General features: G+C 37.7%; 1 protein-coding gene across 1 annotated transcript in view; it reads right to left on the reverse strand.

The window, feature by feature from the left end:
* The window catches only part of ATP6V1C1 (ATPase H+ transporting V1 subunit C1), a 1,077,102-nt gene that overhangs the window by 147,381 nt on the left and 910,225 nt on the right, over positions 1-19,496 (reverse strand). Inside the window, exon 11 of the mRNA XM_044065676.1 lies at positions 18,269-18,366. Within this exon, the coding sequence (XP_043921611.1) occupies positions 18,269-18,366 (98 nt within the window). The remainder of the gene's footprint in view (positions 1-18,268; positions 18,367-19,496) is intronic.

A 19,496-nucleotide genomic window follows, 5' to 3' on the forward strand; every position in this document is an offset into this window, starting at 1 on the left:
TTGGGTAGGGGGCTGTGGTGTGTGTGCACAGTGTGTTTTGTTGCTGTAATATGTGTGTGAGAGAAAGTAGCTTGTGTGGTGGTGTTTTGTATGTATGTTTGGTATGCAGTGCGATCTCAGAGTGTGAGAATATTTAAGTAGGGGGTGTGGGGGCACAGGCCCCCACAAAGGGAAAGATACAGGGTGCTTGCCCCTAACTTTCACATCAGTAATCAGTGATTGTGTGTGTGTTTGTGTGGTGGATGGTCTGTGTGTGTGTGTGTGTGTGTGTGTGTGTGAGTAAAACACATTGAAATTCAAAACTACAGTATTACGAGGGTTTTGAATTTTACAGATTTTAGTTTTTTATTGTTTTGTGGGTCACTTCTTGAGCTTCGAGATACTGAAATTACGTGATTTCAGTATTCCGAAGCTTCTGAAAATAGTCTGTTCATGCACCTCTAGAGTATAAAGCTTTAGAAGTAAGAAGCTTTCATTTTTAATTAACAAAGAACTTTTGTGACTTGTTTTTGAAGAAAACTGGTCCAGGGGTGCTAGAAAACTTTTGGGGGCCTGTGGAAAAAGAAAGCAGATTTTCCATGGTCCAGAATATGTGTTTGCAAGCCTTTTTCAGGTGAAACAAAAAATTTGATTCAGTTTTAGAACTGAAGTGGTGAAACAAAAGAACTAAAAGTGAATAAGTTAACAATATATCGTAAAGAAGTGTTGGGCACTACTAAAATTCTCACGATGAAAGGACTATGGACTGGGGGCTGGGAATGTGGCATAATTTTGAAGGCCTGGAAAATGACAATGTAATATGCATACCTAGTATTTTTAATGTGCACATGACAAAAAGGTTATTGTAAAGGTACACAGGACAACCAAACACTTGTAATTTTTGTGGAAAAAGTAATCATTTTAACTACTGAACATGACAAAAAGATCACGATTATGTGGTGCAATAGGCCATAATGCAAATAAATGTGAAGAGTGGAATGTAAGAAATGTGGTAATACAGGACATTCATGTGATTTAGAATGTATGAGTTATTAGAAATGCAAGAAAATGAACATGAAAATGAAGATGGAATTATACAGAAAAAGATTTAGAAAATGTACAGAACACACAACACAGAAGAAAAAACATAGAAATGGTATTTAAATTTAAGTGGAAGAAGACAAAGAAGGAAAATGAAAGAGACAGGTTAAACAAGTGGAGAAGAGTCAGAGTGGCATATAATAAAGCCAGGAGGAGAGAAATTCATTAGGCAAAGAGATAGGAAAGAAAAAATGAAATTTAAAAATGATGGTTAAAGAAAATAACAGCGTTATGGGATAAAGAAAATTATTTTAATAACTATTCTATAAAGCTGAAAATATTAGCTTTGAACATGAACAGTAAGAAGAATATTAAAAGAAAATTAGTAGTTTACAATGGTGTGCTGCAAAAGATGCTTAAGTAATGGTGTTAAAAGACATAAAAATATTAATAGAAGAAGAAAAGTGCAAACAGAAAAACTTTGGAATGGTACTGTTATTTGGAACACAGGCAAAGAAACGTGCTGAGGTATATGTATATTATACCAAGAAAATATAAAAATATTAGATATTACAATAGTGGAACTGGGCTGGTAACTGTAGTGGATACAAGATGGAAAAATATGTATATAGACTACAGCTTTATATGCATACATTTCTCTTTCTTTTTTTTTTTGTTACGTTTAAAATTATACCTAATTATGTCTGTGTTAACATGGATATAATAATGACAGGTGATTTTAATTGTAATTTGAGAAATAAAAGAATAGTTGCAATGTTAAAATGATTGCTGAAATTATGAAAAGTGGAAAATTAAAACTATGGGAAAATAAACCCTGGACTTATAAAATAAATTAAATTAAGACAGCAATCGATTATTTTTGATATCAGAAGGCCTAAAATTTACACCAAAGGAATCAAATATACTGGGTTTATGATCATGTGATGATTTGGATAAATTAGTGAAAATTAGAAATCTATTAAAATAGGAAAATATACAAAAAGAGTAAATGAAAGAGAGATAGAATCAGGAGAAAGAAAATAAATTATAGAATTATGACAACAACATATTGGTATGAGAGCTTTTTATGAAAGCTGGACAATCTGGTGGATTTAATTTAAGAAGAAATACAAACAAGTATTTTTAGAATGCATTAGAAAAGAAAAGAAAAAATGGAATACAAAATATTAAGTGAAAAAATCTTTAAAGATTTAAGAGAAGAAAAAATAATTTTATGAAAAGAAAAAGGTATATAGAAGAAATCAGGATACGGTTAATAAGTTATTATAAAAGCATAAAATTGTTTACAAGGAAAAAGCAGCAGCACCATACTTCTGTAATACAGTAAAAGATGGAAAGATAAGGAGAGAATTAAAAAATAAATAAGGGAAACAAGAAACAAGAATAAATATATGAAATAAATATAATAAAAACGAAGTTAGCATGGAACAAATTTACAATGGGGAAAATTTAAATAAGGAAGATATTGAGTATTTAGAAAGAAAAATAAACAAATGAGTTGAATAAGATCTTGAAAGATATCAATGTTAATTCAGCTACAGGTTTGGTTGGAAATGAATACAATATATATAAAGAAATGTATAATTGGTAAAATGTGGTATTTACAGAAGTAATGAATGAGCGGCTAGAAAAAGGAATTAAGTATAAAAAGAAATCTGCATAGGTGTGATAAAATTTATATTAAAGAAAGGAGATGAAGATGAAATAAAACTGAACACCAATTACACTGAATAACAGACTATACAGTTTTCATGAGAATAGTAACTAAAAGATTACAATGTAAAATAAAAGACTACTTGATCAGAATTTGTGAGAAAAGGAAGAGTCAAGATTTATTGTGGATAATAAGGGAAGTAATTGATGACATTAATAAGAAAGTGGAAATAAAAATCATAAGGTGATGTTAGTAAGGCATATGATAATATACAGTATAAAGCATTATGGGGCATTTCACAAGCAAACATAAGTGAAAAATATTACAAGTAATTCAATTAATATATGTAAAGAATTATGTGACATTGAACATAAATGGTTGAATTGGGGATAATTTGAAAATGGATGTCCTGAAAACAGTATGATCTTTGCTATACTTATGAGCGGAGTTGTAATTGAAATTAATAAAATGTGAAGTAAGGAGAATATAGAATGATGGAGAAAAACAGTTGCCAATAATGTATACTTAGGCTGATGATATTGTAGTAATAGCAAAAATAAAGCTTGGATAGAAAAAAAAAAATAATGGAAAAATAAGTACACAGTTGAAGGAAAAAGGAAATTGGTTTAAGCATAAATAAAGAGAAAAGTAAAGGATCTGGATATGAAGGTATTACAGGAGGTGTGGAATATAATGAGAAGAGTATAGATATTTTAGGAATAGCATTTGGAAGTACAGAATACAGGCATGAACAATGGGATAAAATTATTAAAGGAATCAAGAACATGAAGAAAGCACATTTAATAAACACCATAATAACAGGTAAAACAGCTTATACAGCAAATATTAAATGATGCCAGTGAAATATGAAAAAGAAATTATGCAGATATTTTTTTTCATTTATTTGGGGGTCAAGATTGAAACTGGTTAAGAGAGGAATTTCATACATGAAAGATGAACAAGGGGGATTGGGGCTGATAAATCGATTGCACATGCAGCCTCCTTAAGTATATATAAAGTACTAAATGAAATAATGAAAAATAATGAAGACATTATGTCCTTACCATAATGCTCCATCTGTGTTGTTGATCTTCATAATTTGTTGATGAATGGGACTCGGTTCTGACTTCTCAGAACCAGCTCAGCTGTTATACAGTTCACACCAGTCAAAAAACTCTTGAGCTATGACTCTACCCATAATGCCCTTCTCCCCATTACTTCAGATCAAGTTTGCAGCCACAGTATAGAAGGATAACAGAAGCCCTGTCTAAGGTGAAACCTAAAATCCTTCCAAAATAAATGTCCAAGCCTCCAGAAGTCCTTAGGAGGGGCAGGAGGGTAGGATACCAAGAATGAATGAAAACGACAACACAGATGGAACATTATGGTAAGGACATAACTTCTTTATCTAATGTTGCCAATCTTCATTCATTTTTGATGAATGGGACAGAGTCCCTAGCTACTTTAGGTCCTGGGTGGCCCTAAGAAAGGATATTCCTGAGCACCACAGACTCAAAAGATGCTCTTCCTCTGAAGGCCAAATCCAGTTTGTAATGAGTGATAAAGGTATGGGGAGTGGCTCACGTTGTGTCTGCACATATTTCTTCCATGGAAGCCTTGGAGTGGAAAACAGCTGAAGTGGATACAGATCTGGTGGAATGTGCTTTAACAGGCACAGGCAACTTGCGGTTATTTTAACTGTAAATGAAGGTAACACAATCCCTAAGCCATTTTGATAAGGCAACTTTCAAGAATAGTTTACCCAAAGTTGAACCTGTAAAGGACACAAATAATTGATCTGATTTTCTAGAGGATTTGGTTCTTTCCAAATAGAAACATAACGGTCTGTGAACATCTAGCAAATGCAAGTAGTACTCACCATTACTTGAAAATGTTGGAAAGAAGACTATCAAATCTATAGCCAGGTTAATATTAAATTCTGAAACCACTTTAGGTAGAAAAGGATTGGTTCTTAATGACGTCCTGTCCTTATGAAAAATCATATAAGGGTGTTTCACACATAAGGTCTGCAATTCAGAAGCTCTCCTGGCAGAAGTAATGGCTACCAGAAAAAGAGTTTTCCATGATAGGAACTTGAGATCACAAGTAGCTGCTGGCTCAAAGGGCTGAAAGACTAAGAATTGTAATATTAAGGTGAAATCCCATGGAGCTGTAGGATCCTTGAATTGGGGTCTTTAGATGTAAAGTGCCTTTAAGAAAGGTTTTATATAAACAATAGGAAATCAAGGTATGATCATCAAACCCATTCTGGAAAATGGAAATGGCTGCTAACTGGAGTTTGTTGGTGGAAGAAGAAACTCCTAGTTCAAAAGAAACCAGAAATTCCAAGACCTTTTCAACTGGACTGAAAAGGAATCCAAATTATTCATATAGGCCCAGATTGAGGTCTCTCCCATTTGCTAAGATATAGTTTCCTGGTGGATGGTTTATGAGAAGACAGAAGGACTTTTTGTACTGGAGAAGGTAATTTACTCTGCCTGGCAATTAATGAAATTGGAGATACTAAGCTGTCAGCCTGAGATTGTGAAGGTTGGGATGCACCAATTCCTGCGGGTGAGACAGCAGGTCTGGAACTGGGTCTAGAATCCAAGGACAGTGAACCCGGTGGGGAACCAGACTTGAAGGGGCCAATAGGGTGCAACGAGGATCACTTTGCTTCTCAATCTTTCGGCTTTCTTCAAGAATAGGGGAATGAGAGGTTCATAGATAAGTACTAAGCTAACTGCCCTTGCAAGCCATTTTAAGCCTAGCCAATTATCCCTTGTGAGACTTGAACCCTGCACCTTGTGTTTGTATGGCAAACACCTTAACCATTTGGTCACCCTCCCAAACCCTTTTGGGACATCTTGCAAGGGACTAGGGGAAAGGCATAAAGTAGTCCCAGGGTCTAACTGTGGAGGAGTGCGTCTTTCGGGGACTCCCCCTGCAAAGGAATTAGGGCGAAGTAGCTGCTGCATTTGTTGTTTATTGGGGAGGCAAAAAGATCACAGCAAGGCTGGCTGCAGCTATAAAGAATTTTATTGCGACCTTGGAGAGACCACTTGTGAGGCAGAAGAATGCATCTGTTCAGTTTGACTGCTATCGTGTTGGAACTTCCCAGGATATGTTTTGCTATTATTAAGCAGTTGGAAGTGATAACCCATTGCCATATCCTGAGAGCTTCCCGACACAAGGGATAGGATCTGGTTCCACTTTGCTTGTTAATGTACCAGATTACTGGCATGTTGTCTGATTGGATTGCAACCGTCCCTGAAGGAAGGACAGACAAAAGCTTGCAATGCACCACCCTCAATTCTAGGACAATGATGTGCAAATTGGCCTTTTAGGACAAGTGCCTTGAACTGTTATTCTCAGATAATGCCCCCCCCCCCCACCTGATCTGCAAAGTGTCCATGGTCGCTACGGTGGTGGGTGGAGAAGAAGTGAAGGTTCAGTCCCAAAGATTTTCCTGTGACTTCATCCACCAGGATAGATCCTTCTTGTAGTGATTTATCAAAATCGGATAAGACACTAGCTGTGTCAGTATCGACCATTGTGCTGCTAACAGCCACTGAAGCAGCCTCATGTGATACCTTGTGAGGGGTGCTAAGTTTAGAGTCGCCGCCATAGATCCCAGGGCTTGCAAGATGAGAAAAGCAGGAACCTTGTTTTCGGAAATGATTAGTTGTATTTGCAGCCTTAATTTCTGCAATCTGTGTAGAGGGAGAGAGGCTACACAAGAAACCGTACTGAGGCATGCTCCTATAAAATCTAGGTCTTGTATTGGAGTCAACTGTGATTTCTCTCTGTTGACTGTAAATTCCAAAGACTGAAAAAGGTTCAATATGAAGTCTGTGGCTTGAAGCAGTAGATGTCTGGTTGGGTAAGAAGCCAGTCATCCAGGTATGGGAGCACTCAGAATCCACATAGCCTCAAGTGAGCTGTTACCGCTGCCATGCATTTGTTGAACACCCTGGGGGCTGGGGTGAGACCGAAGGGCAGCACTCTGAATTAGAAATGACTGGGTCCCAGCTGGAAGGGGAGAAACCTTCTGTAGCGTTTGTCCATCTTTATGTGGCAATACACATCCTGAAGGTCAATGGAGCACATCCAGTTGTCCTTGCCCAGAAAGGGCAGAATGGATTGCAGCGTGACCATCCGGAATCTTGCCTTTTTGACAGACTTGTTTAGTCTGCTTAGGTCTAGTATTGGTCTCCAATCTCCGTCCCTTTGGGGACCAAAAGAATCTTGAGTAGAAGCCGGATCCTACTTGGTCTGCCGGCACTGTCTGGATGGCTCTTTTTCCAGGAGTTTTGAAACTTCCTGTCTTGCCAAATCCCTTTGACCGGGTGAGATGTCTGGAAGGGATTGTAGAGGTCGGAAACCTTTCGAAGGGGATTTTGTAACCCTCGGATATGATCGACTGTACCCACTTCTCTTGGGATAGGGATTGCCAGGCTACTGGGTACAGCGAAATTCTTCCACCGACTGCCTCCAAGGGTGGACAGTCGGGCAACACCTCAGGGATGCTGAAAGGGCTTCTCAGGAAGAGACTCCCTGTTGCCCTGGTTCTGAGGACCTACCCTGCCTCTAGGGCGGCATCTATTATTGTTACCCCCTCTGCCTCTGGGGGTAAACTGACCACGTGTGTCCGGTGTAGCTCCTTGGGCTTTACGGAACCACATCTTCCCCCCTTTCTGACCCTTGGGGTATGGTCTAGAAGGAGTGGAAAACTGGACTCCAACGGCAGAAAGAGTTTTACCATCCTGCTCACATCTGGTCAAAGTATCCTTCACTTGAGGTCCGAACAAAGCTGAACCGTCAAAGGGGGTGTTGTTGAAGGACGCCTTAAAGGGGTCCGCAAAATTACACAGCCGCATCCAGGCTTGGTGTCTAAGAGCAACCCCTGTGCCTGCGGCCCTGCTCGCTCCATCGGCCGCATAAGGTATGAGCCGCATGGAGGAGTTAGATATGGAATTCAGGATAGCAAGCTGTGAGGCAATCTTTTCCTGAGCCCCAGCAGCAGAAGGATCCTGGACAACTTCTCCCAGTTCCTTGAGAATATCTCGTTGAAGCCTGGTGAAGTGACAAAGGTAATTCAGCGAACGCATAGCAAAGGTCGCTGAAGAAAACATCCGCTTTCCATACCTGTCCATGGTCCTAGAATCCTTATTAGGAGGATGGACAGGCACTGAAGGATCCGCCAGTTCCTTCTTAGTGGCCGCCACCACCATAGCATCCACAGAGACACCTTTGGACAGGAACTGTTTATCCGAAGGGGCCGTGATGAACTTGGATGGTCTCCTGGGGACAGGTTCCACAGAATCTGGAGCCGCCCACGCCTTCCGAGCCACTACCTGCATGAGTGGGTCGAAAGGCGGAGACACCCAGGAGGTGGAGGGTCGGGATCCAAAGGCCTCCAGGTATACCGACTCATCCTCGGAGGGGTCAATGGAGGGCAAATCCCCCCTCTGTTTGAGGAGCTCAAGGATGTCTGAAAAGGAGACATCCTCAGAGGGGGACCGTGGGGAACCCTCCGACTCATCTAAGTCGGTATCAGATGTAGTAGACTCAGGGAATCTGTGTGTTTCCTCTTACCGTCCTCTTCCGAGGGGTTCCCCTGCAGGATCAGGAGAAACCTCGGAAGAGGAGGAAATTCCCAGTGGGGAAACCTGGGGCGATGGATCCCTGGGCCTGAGAGCAAGAGGCTGGCAAGAGGCATCTGCAGGCACTGATGAGGGAGGAGCTAGAGGATAGACCGTTGACCAGGCTCAGAGGCCAGGACACTCCTCATCACCTCAAAGGCTCCTCTCCCGGAGACCGGAACACACCGCTCCGAAGAAACAGGAATGGTCGGCTCCAGAGAGAGAAGGCTCGAGGCCGATGGCGGCGCCGAGCACCAAAGCCGAAGCCCCGAGAGGGAGAGCGGGGGTCGGACAAGGGTCCGATGCCACTAGCCCCCTCGGAGCCGACAGTGGAAACCCGACGACCGGACCCTCCAAGGAAGGTCTCAAGGAGGAGATCGGAGCCGAAGACGGGCCGAAGGATGTATCGGCTCAGCATCAAACAGTCGCTGTCCCAAGAAGCTCTGGCTCCGAACTCTGGTGTGGAGTCGGAGGAGGAATCTCAAGAATCGGGGCTATAGCCGAAGTCTGTTGAGACGGGCTATGGAGCATTTGGGCCAGTGCCTGAGACTTCAACAGCCTGCTTACCACCCTCTCCAAATCGTGGTCAGACAGCCTGGAAGATCTCGAAGATCGGCTCCGATGGCTCCGCTCTGACAAAAGAGGAGATCCCGGAGCAGAGTGAATACTTAGTATAGAAGGGGACCGGGATCTCTTACGGGTCGAAGCCATCGGAGCCGAAGTCCCTTGAACCCCAGATGGAGCCGAGGATATCTCAGCTCCGATGCTGGATAAAGTGTCGGCTCCAGCCGGAGCCGACAAGGCCACAGTAGTCAGGGTATCGGAGCCGGTCGGCACCGAACCCACTACTCTAACAGAAGAAGTATCGACTCCAGCCGGAGCCGATGCTCGGCTCGACGGAGCCGGAGCCACCGGAGGAGGCTTGGACACTGTAGCCTGAACCTTCGGTGGCTTAAGAGGTTTTCCTGCCCCTGACTTAGGAAGAGAACCTTCAGGTTTAAGTAAACCTCGGAGGATTAATTTGTTCCTCCTTTCCTGCAGGACTCTCTGGCTAAAAGCATGACAACGCACAGGAGTCCTGCAGGTGCAAAGGCCCCAGGCAATAAACACAAGAAGTGTGACCGTCTGTCAGAGACATTTTCTGACAGCACTGGTCACACTTCTTGAAGCCTGAGACCTTGCCTTCTTTTGACATCCTAGAAGGAAACACAAACAGTCCCAACAAACACACCAATTAATCCCTTACACAGACACACAGGAAGGGAATAACTTGGGAACTAGGCCTGACTAAAACTTTAAACTGAAAACTATTTATAAAAGTTAAAAAGGAAGGGAATAGGGTGGGCTGTAACTAAATACAGGCTAATCTAACACTAAAGGGAAAAATAAACCCCTAACTGAACTTTTTCTTCTTTTACAAGAAAAAACTTACCTCAGCTGGCAAAGGAGACCTCTTTCGCTAAGCGGCAAACGAGATCTGAGGTAGTTCCGCCTTGCATCATGGGATATAGGGTTGCCTCGAGCTGGTAAAAGGAGTTCTCGAGCTAAAGCAAGTGCCGAGTCGGAGCCGAGGATCGGCTCCGAACCCATCCAGCAAGAATGAAGGCGAGATTGACAACTTAACATTAAAGTATACTAAAATATAGAGAGTAAGTTTTAAGGGAATATACAGTGGACCCCTGTTAAAATGCCAGTTTTTTGTGATGTAAAAAATGAGACCACAATAAATCATTTCAAAACTTTTCCCACCTTTAATGTGACCTATAACCTGTACAATTCAATTGAAAAACAAACAAATCTGTTAGGGGGAAAAATATAAAAAACGTACAATAAGCTGGTTGCATTGTGTGCACACCGTTAAACTAATACTTTGTTGAAGCACCTTTTGCTTTAATTACAGCATTCAGTCTTCTTGGGTACACACCTGCCATCAATTAAAGAGACTCTGATTAACCCCAAATAAAGTTCAGCTGTCCTAGTAGGATTTTTGACATTTACGCAGTTGACTGCTAAAGCAAAAGCCATGGTTCGAAGAGAGCTTGCAAAGCATCAAAGGGATCTCTCATTGTTAAAAGGTATCAGTCAGGAGAAGGGTATAAAAAATTTCCACAGTATTGGATACACCATTGAACACAGTGAATGAAGACAGTCATCGAAAAGTGGAGAAAATATGGGACAACAATGATGTTGCAAATAACTGGATGTCCCTCCAAAAATTGATGAAAAGACGAGACGAAAACTGGTCAGGGAGGCTGCCAAGAGACCTCTAGCAACAATGAAGGAGCTGCAGGAATTTCTGGCAAGAACTGGTTGTGTACTACATGTGACAATAATCTCCTGTATTCTCCACATGTCTGGCCTATGGGGTTGCCTTTTCTTATAAAGAAAAACATTCAGGCCTGGCTAACATTTGCAAAACAATACATCAATTCTTCCAAGAGCATGTGGGGGATGTGCACAAGAGATGCCATTGCAATCTGACAGATTTGGAGCACTTTTGCAAGGATGAGTGGGCAAATATTGCCAAATCAAGATGTGCCATGCTGACAGACTCCTACCCAAGAAGACTGAATGCTGTAATTAAATCAAAAGGTGCTTCAAAGTATTAGTTTAAGGGTGCACACACTTATGCAACCAGCTTATTGTACATATTTTCATTTTTTATATTTTTTCCCCTAACAGTTTTGTTTTTCAAATGAATTGTACAGGTTATAGGTCACTTTAAAGGTGGGAAAAGTTTTGAAATGATTTATTGTGGTCTCATTTTTATATCACAAAAACCTGGCATTTTAACAGGGGTATGTACACTTTTTATATCCATGGTATATAGATATATAGATCAAATTAAAACACTTAACTGGAGAGTACTGGCTGATGCGTCTTATCAGAGTGGCAAATGAGATCAGAGATAATGGAGAAATGGGCATTATGGGTAGAGTCTTAGCTTGAGAGCTTTTTGGCTGGCGTAAGCTGTAGAACGGCTGAGCTGGTTCCAAGGCTTCAGAACAGAGTGTCCCATTCATCAAGAATGAATGAAACTTGACAACATCAGATGATTCCATAAAAACAATAATATATTGTAAATACAGAGACAGTTGGGAAGAAATGGGAATGAAAAAAGAAGTACAAAAGTATTAAAGAAGAAATTAAAGAATTTTAAAGCAAAATTGCATTTTGGAAATTAAAAAAGAATGTGATACAAAAGAATAGAAAATAATATGTTAACATTATGAGAGGCTTTTATTTGGTGAATCCATGGTAAGAGTTAGAAATAGATAAGAAGAAAACAATAGCAACAATAAGGAGATACAGAAATTATCAAAAAAAAAAAGAATGTCATGCTTTTTTGTGGAGGTTGTCCACAGGAAAATTACCACTGGGGGCAAATATGCCATATAAGAGAAAACAGGATAGAATATGTAATAAATGTAAAGACTTGGAAACTACAGAGCATGTTTTTTTTAAATGTGAGAAAATTCAAAAACTGTGGAAAGTATGTAAATATGATTTGATTAAAACTTATTCAAATTCTGAAATATTAAACATGGATATGACAGATTATGGGTTTTATGGGACTAGATCCCGGAATGAAGCAAATAAAATGGACAGAATTGTATTTTATGTGACATGGGTTATATGGAATGAAACACTTAATGAAACCAGATACAATGGAAAATAATGGAAGTTGACAAAAATACTGGAAAAAATGTGGTTTTAGTTGTGTGTTAAAGAGTGGGGGGAGGTACTTAAAATGTGAATACCAATGTGCTGATTGATGTTAAAATATGTAAATATTGTAAATATGTAAATAGGTAAAAAATATGAATTGCATATATCTATACAAATAAAACCTCTCTACCGTTAACAATACTTGTGTTGCGTGTGGCCAATGAATAAGAGCATCCGTTCTATTTATGGTGCAGTGGCGGCCTGAAGAATGGCAAGTAAAACATGGTGCTGGAGGATTATGGAGTAGAAGTAAATACAGACTCCTTAGATTTGTTTTTTTGAAGCAGTGGAGGAGAGATGACATGTGGAGAAGCAAGACGGAGATTGAATTGAAGATATGCAAGATGTTTTCCAAAAAATTTTGTTTGGAAATTTGAAGGGTGAGGAGTGAAAGAAGGAAGAAGCTATTATTACAACCTTTCAGTCAGGAGGGTTGTGGGATTTACTGGAAGAACTTGTACAACAGAGTGAGATGGAGACAGGGAAAGATACATCATGGGGAGACATGATGAAAAGGATTAATATGGATGATGGACAAGAATAGAAGAAAAGGTCATTAACAGAAGGAAAATAGAAGGGAGAAAAACAAAACGAAAGAAAGAAGTATGTAGCAATAGTTAAGAGCGAAGCAGAATTAGAAATGGACAGGTACAAAATATGGGATAAGATATTGTGCCTTCAGGAATCAAGGCACAAGAGGTAAGCTTTTATTCTTATCAAAATAGAGACTTATTGTGATGTTTTCTTTGAGGCTACCAAAATATTTTAAGTCTTTTTGGGAGAATATAAAAAAGAAAAGAAATGTATCCATGGAATTAATGCATTGTAAATACTTTTTTTTCTGTGAAACACAGAAAAAAAGTTAATATACAATTTTGGACAGAAACTGAGAGAGAAACTGTTTAAAATACTTAAAGAACTTTTGCAGATGTGAAGGATATAGCTACATTACTTCATAATACAAGACTTTGGATAGGGGCTTGGGACTGTAATGTGATTTTGAAAGTGGAAAAATTGCATATATTCCAAGCATGATTAATGTTGGTGGTCACAGAGCTGTTGTCAAGTATTGAGGACAACCAAAAACATTTTTTTTCTATGAGAAGGAGGGACATTTTGTAAGTAACTGTGATAAGAAATGTCATTTATGTTGGAAGTTTGGTCACAATGCTAGAAAATGTGAAAGGAAATGTTATAAATGCAAACAAACAGGACATTTATGGACGGATTGTGAGAAGGAGAAAAGTTTAAATACAGAAGGGCAGAATAGAGAAGAGGTACATAAACAGAAATTGGAACAAGACAAAAACAAAGATAAAATGGAGAGTAATGATACTAATCATAAAGAAAATGTGAATAATACACAAAAAAGGGGAAAGGGAAGTTGAACAAAAGTTAGCGATGGAGAAGATATAGATTGGAAAATGGTCAGAAAGAAAAGTTTGATTGGAAAATGGGTTAAAAGATAGGAAAAAAATGAGGATGTAGGACTGAAAGTAAAAAAAGAAAGAAAATGAATACATTTATTGCAAGTTAAAGAGGAGAGCAGCAAAGCATATTAGAATTCTGTCTAATAATATGAATAGCATACAGAATGCATTTAAGAAGGATTGGAGTGATAGAATTGTAGTATTAAAGGATGTGGGGTTTAAATAAAGAAGAAAGAGAACAAATAGACACTATGATTAGGAGGTATAATATGGAATTTTGTTTGAGAAATATGCTCACGGATTGATACATTATATAGGATGGGAATAAAAATTCTAGATTATAGTCTAGTTAAATTAGTAAGATTAACAGTAGTACACTACGTTTGAAGGGAAAGTTTACAGACATAACAATATATACGTATGTGATATGTAAAGAAAGAGACATTATTTGAAAAAAAAAATACTGAGCTATGGTATAGTAAACATGGAAGTAAAAAACAGATTTTAATTGCGACTTGAGATGTAAAAAACAAAAAATCAGATAAGGAAATAATGGAAAAAATAAAATGTGTGAATTTAGAGTTATGGAATTTGAGTAAAAGTTCATATGGAAGAGGAAAACTGAACAGAGAAATAGATTACTTTTTGATATCTAAAACAATAAACAACATTGATAGAAGATGCAGTGGAAATAGGTTTTTTGGATCATTTTTGGCTGTATAGAAAGAAACAGAATAGAACATATAAAAACTGGAAAAGGAGTAAAAAGAATTAATGAAAAGGAGTGGAATGAGAAAGGTGTAAAAGTTATAGCAATGTTATATATACATCATTTGACTATGAGGGATAATAGGCCATGGTGGTGCAGCGGTCAGTGTTGTCACCTCACAGCAAGAGGTTCTCCGGTTCGATTCCTGGCTGGAGCGCCTTCTGTGTGGAGTCTGCATGTCCTCCCCGTGGTCGAGTGATATTTAAAGACATGCAGGTAGGTGCGTGCGTGAATGGGTGTGCCTTCTTTGAAGGTTGGGCATCGGGGTGGCACCTCAGCACCGTAAAAATCCACTGCCAATCATTAGCGGACTGGAGCTCCACTGTGGTGACCCCTAACCAACCCCTAAAAGCTGAAAGACATTAGTTAGAATGGTGGATAATATTTAAAGAGAAATATAAAAAAGTATCTAATTTTGGAGAACAGAAAAAGATAAATAAAAAGGAATACAGAAAAGTACAAATATATGTCTTATATAACCCGGTAAGAATGAAAGGGAACAGTTTAGAAAAGAATATGAGATTTATCAAAAGAATCAAGAGAAAATGAAAGCTCTATTATATAAACAAAAATAGCTTTACATGAATAAAATCATATTTGAGTGAAAATAGTAATGGAAGACAGTTGCATAATGAGAGAAATGAAAAATGAAGATGGAGAAGTTGAAAGAGAACAAACAAATGCTATGAATATTGTAGTTAAATATGTTAAACAGATGGTAAAAAAGGTAAACAAAAGAAAGAAATAAGTGGAGGGTAAAGCAGCAGTTTACAGAAGTAATGTCTAGAGGTTTGGGAAAACAAATTACCATTAAGTATTTAGAGAAGGTAATGAAGGAAATAAATATAAGTTCAGCAGCTGTACCAGATGCAATAGAAGAAAGGTACAGGATATCTATGTATAAGAATATGATGCAATAGAAGAAAGAAATGTTAGTAGAAATATTTAATGAATGGTTAAATGATGGTATTTGTTGGGTAGAAATATGTAGAGGGATTAAGAGATTTACATGGGAAAAAGGGAGAAGAATAGATTTAAAAACTGGAGGCCAGTAAAGCTGAACAGTGATTATAAGCAATTTTCGAAGATAAAAAAAGATTAGAACATGCACTTTATTATGTAATAAAATAAGGCATTTATGGGATCAAATGAAAAGGAAGCCAAGAATTATTCATGATAATTAGGCGAATGGTGGATGATATTAAGAAAAAACAAACAAAAAAAAACATTAATGGTGGCTGATATAAATCATTTGATTCAATACAGCATGAAACTTTATGGCAAATAGTGGCAGAATACAAGTGCAGTATACAAACAAAGTATGTAAGTCAGTATATAAAAATACTAAACTCCTAGTGAATGGTTGTGAAGAAATTGAGATGAATAGAGGTTTAAAACAAGGATGCCAAATGAGTGGTATTTTGTTTGCAATGGTCATTAATTGTGTAGTAAAAGGAATAAATGAAGAAATGGAAAAAAAGAAAACTTGTACAGTTAGAGCGTTTCATATCTTATATTCTATGCTGATTATATGATATAAATGGCTAAAAATAGAGAGAAGATGAAAGACATAATTATACATATGCATAAAACATTGCAAGAAGTTATATTAAAAATAAATAAGGAAAAATATAAAGGTTTTGGAGATGAAAAATAGCTGGAAGTATTACAGTTTGGAAGAAAAAGAATACCACTATTAGGAACTGATCTACATGAATATTCTATGACAGAGGGGGGGATTATTTTGAAAGAATTAAAGGGACTTAGTATCATTTGGAACAGGTACAGGTTGTCTTTTAAGAAAAAAGTACATCTAATAAATACAATATGGATGGGAAAAGTTTCATATAGTGAGTGTATATATGATACCAAGAGAAGAGGAGAAGCAATTTCTTGAAAACATATTTAGATTCATATGGGGTTCTAGGTTCCAAAGACAGGAGTCTGGAGAATTTCTCCCTGGGCCTCCACTGAAAATGGGCAATATCCCAGTCAAATGTTCCCAGTAAATAAATGTTTAAATAAATAAACAGGTTAATCCAGTTAATAAAGTATTATATATGGATAAGGAGGATGAGGGGGGTTGGGTTTACTGAACCCAATAGTATATGTGGTTTTGTTGAACCTATACAAGGTATGAAAATGGACAAATAGAAAGGAAGACAAGTTGGTAATGAATTTTTTTAAAAATATATGAAAGGGAATGGAAGTTAATAAAACTGATAAAAGGTAGAGAGAATAGAGAAAAGAAATAAGGATGTGTCAAGGAAAAATAAAAATGTGGAACTCAAGTACAGTGAGGATGGGAGAAGAAAATATGGTATTAAAATACAATAATGCAAAATTTCTGTGGACCCATGGGGACATCTAACAGAAGGAAACATAAAAGCGATAAAACAGAAATAAATGGTATATGAAGAATGTTGTATGTCAAGATTTTTATGGAGGTTACAAATTGACAAGTTGCCAGTGAAAGGAAATATGCCTTACAAAAAAGCAAATGACAGGACATGTCATTTTTGTAGCGAATTTGATACACTACAAGATGTTCTTAACATGTAAATGGGTTAAAATTTTATGGGAAAGAATAATAGAAAATAAAATTATGAAAGAATTATGAGCTTAAACAAATATGGATATGACTGAATATAAATAGAACTGAATATGGATTTTATGGGAAATGCATTAAAGAATATGTTATTAATTTGGATAGATAAAAGCTTTGTATTGTATGTATAATTTGGAATGAAAGACTGAATGAAATTATGCTCAATGGAAAGCGGATATTACCAAACATAAAATGGAAAATCAAATGGTTATGGAAAAACGTGTGGGGAGGTCTATACAAATGTAAAATGTTGTTAAAGATGGAGTAATATAAAATTAATGTAAATTTTGTAAATATGTAAACTGTATATAGTTGTATAATAAAGGACACCTACTCTTTTTGAAAGGTTCCATGGGATCTTTTGCATCCACCTGAGCTACTACCAACTCATGCAGATGGGTTTAATGTCTCACCTGAAGAACGACACACTCAAGTGTGCAGCCCCCTCCTAATGGAGTGGGAATTGAACCCTCAGCCTACTGGTTTTCCAGCAAAGGTGAGTGTGCTACCTGTTCAGCCACTGACACTGTGTTTTAACTGTTGCACAGACTTGAAAGGATTCAAAAGTACTACACTAGACATATCACTAGAGTAAAACATCTTAGCTACAGGTATAGGGTGGAGATGCTGCCTTTGTTTTCAATTAACTACAGAGTGATTAGTGGTGATTTCATTTTAATTTACAAATGTAAAACCAACACATTTTAGGCAGTAAACCTTGGGGACAGGATTAACATCCATGCACTAGGAATAAGAAATAATTGTTTACTTGTGAACATTCTAGTCTGCAATACTGTACATGGCAGAATATCCCTCCATAGCACAGAACATACATTATGGAATAAATTACCTTTAAATATCAGAAAGGCTACCAGTCTTGAGATATTTAAGGTTGGTGTGGAAAATAGCTTCAGAATATGGTATAATTATTCACTAGTAAGTTGCAAACTCATGTGAGGTCTCAACTGAGACCAAGTTAATACAGTGAACAATAAGGACAGCATATGCAGAGGGCTGCCAGTTACTTTGTGTCGCCTGCCTTGATAATGGTGCACTCCTGCCATTTAGTGATCATCAGGTGTAAAAGCAGGCAGCAAATACAGGAAACTGTGCCCATATTAGTAACAGACTTCAGGAAAAATAGATAATACATCAGTAAAACACACAGGAAAGAACCACTACCACAAACTTATACTGAAATTATGTTTATGTTACATTAGGCATCACAGACTGCATTAATGTCCAGAAAACTCATGACAATTTAAGACATTTTTTTTTTTACCTTAAGACAGATTCTAACTTATACTGAAATTGTGTTTATGTTACATTAGGCATCACAGACTGCATTAATGTTCAGAAAACTCATGACAATTTAAGACATTTTTTTTTTACCTTAAGACAGATTCTACAAAGACTCGTAATGCTTTAACATGAATCCATGCGATGAAAGCTTCACTGAAGTTCACTTTTAGCCATCGAACTAAAGGACCCTAAAAAGTCATAAAATTTTAGTCAATACAAATTCTGAAAAATATGGTAAACTAAACCTTACTCAGATGTTTTAGGCGCAATCCTCCAAACAGAGAAACAATTTTGTTTCAGTACATAGGCATGTAGCAACACAACACGAAAACAATGATAAACTCACAGTAATGCCTGAGATACAAGACAGGCGCCACAAAATTACTGTGCTGTGACAGTGTTCTTGGTGGGAAACATCTATTAAAATCTTTTACTACACCCTTCCTTAATATCTTTGAGTAAATCAAGTAAAAAAGCTGGACGAACTACTTTTTTTCCAGTCCATGCAGGGAAAACCAGAACATACTACACATTATTATGATAATGTTTCAGATCATAATCATCTTAGGTGTTTGAGAAATAGAATTCATCTAGTATAGCTCAAGAGAATTTTTTTTAGAAACATCTTCATTAAATCACAACTAAAATACAAATGCATTATTTTCATGCAGTATACACGCTTCATGTTTAATGAACACTCACTCCAATATTACATAAATTAATTCCTTCTTTCCTATAAACATCAATCCCCCTCTTAAACATTATTCTACATATATTGCTCCTCAAACATTATTCTACATATATTGCTCCCACAGATTCTACTTGTACATAATACCCTCTTTCCTTTTTCTAATGATCCCAACTAAAGTTCTTTTACCTCTAACTTATTTGGCACTTCACTTACACTTGGTTTAGATTTTGATTTCCATTTTCTAGTAAATGTTTTTTGTGGCATTGTGAATAGCACTGGCACTTCATAGCAAGAGGTTTCCTGCTTTGATTCTCAACTGGGGCGCCTTCAGTGTGGAGTCTGCATGTTCTGCTTGTGTTTGAGTGGGTTTCCTCTGGATGCTCTGGTTTCACATTCCAAAGACATGCAGTAGGTGGACTGGACACTCTAAATTGGCCATAGGTGTGAGTGTGCGTTGTGGAAAAACTACTGCGGCAGGGCTAGCCACCCAGCAGTGTAAATATTGCCTCTAGATGATTGTCACTCAAAGTGACACCCCAACCCCATGTGTAAAAATGGGGAAAAAGGGGTTGTGGAGGGATGGGTTTCTAGTAATTGCTTTTTTGGCAGCCAGTAGCATTACATTTA

Source organism: Protopterus annectens, chromosome 3.part0, assembly GCF_019279795.1.
Source record: "Protopterus annectens isolate FY-2018-M chromosome 3.part0, PAN1.0, whole genome shotgun sequence".
NCBI classification, from domain to species: domain Eukaryota; kingdom Metazoa; phylum Chordata; order Ceratodontiformes; family Protopteridae; genus Protopterus; species Protopterus annectens.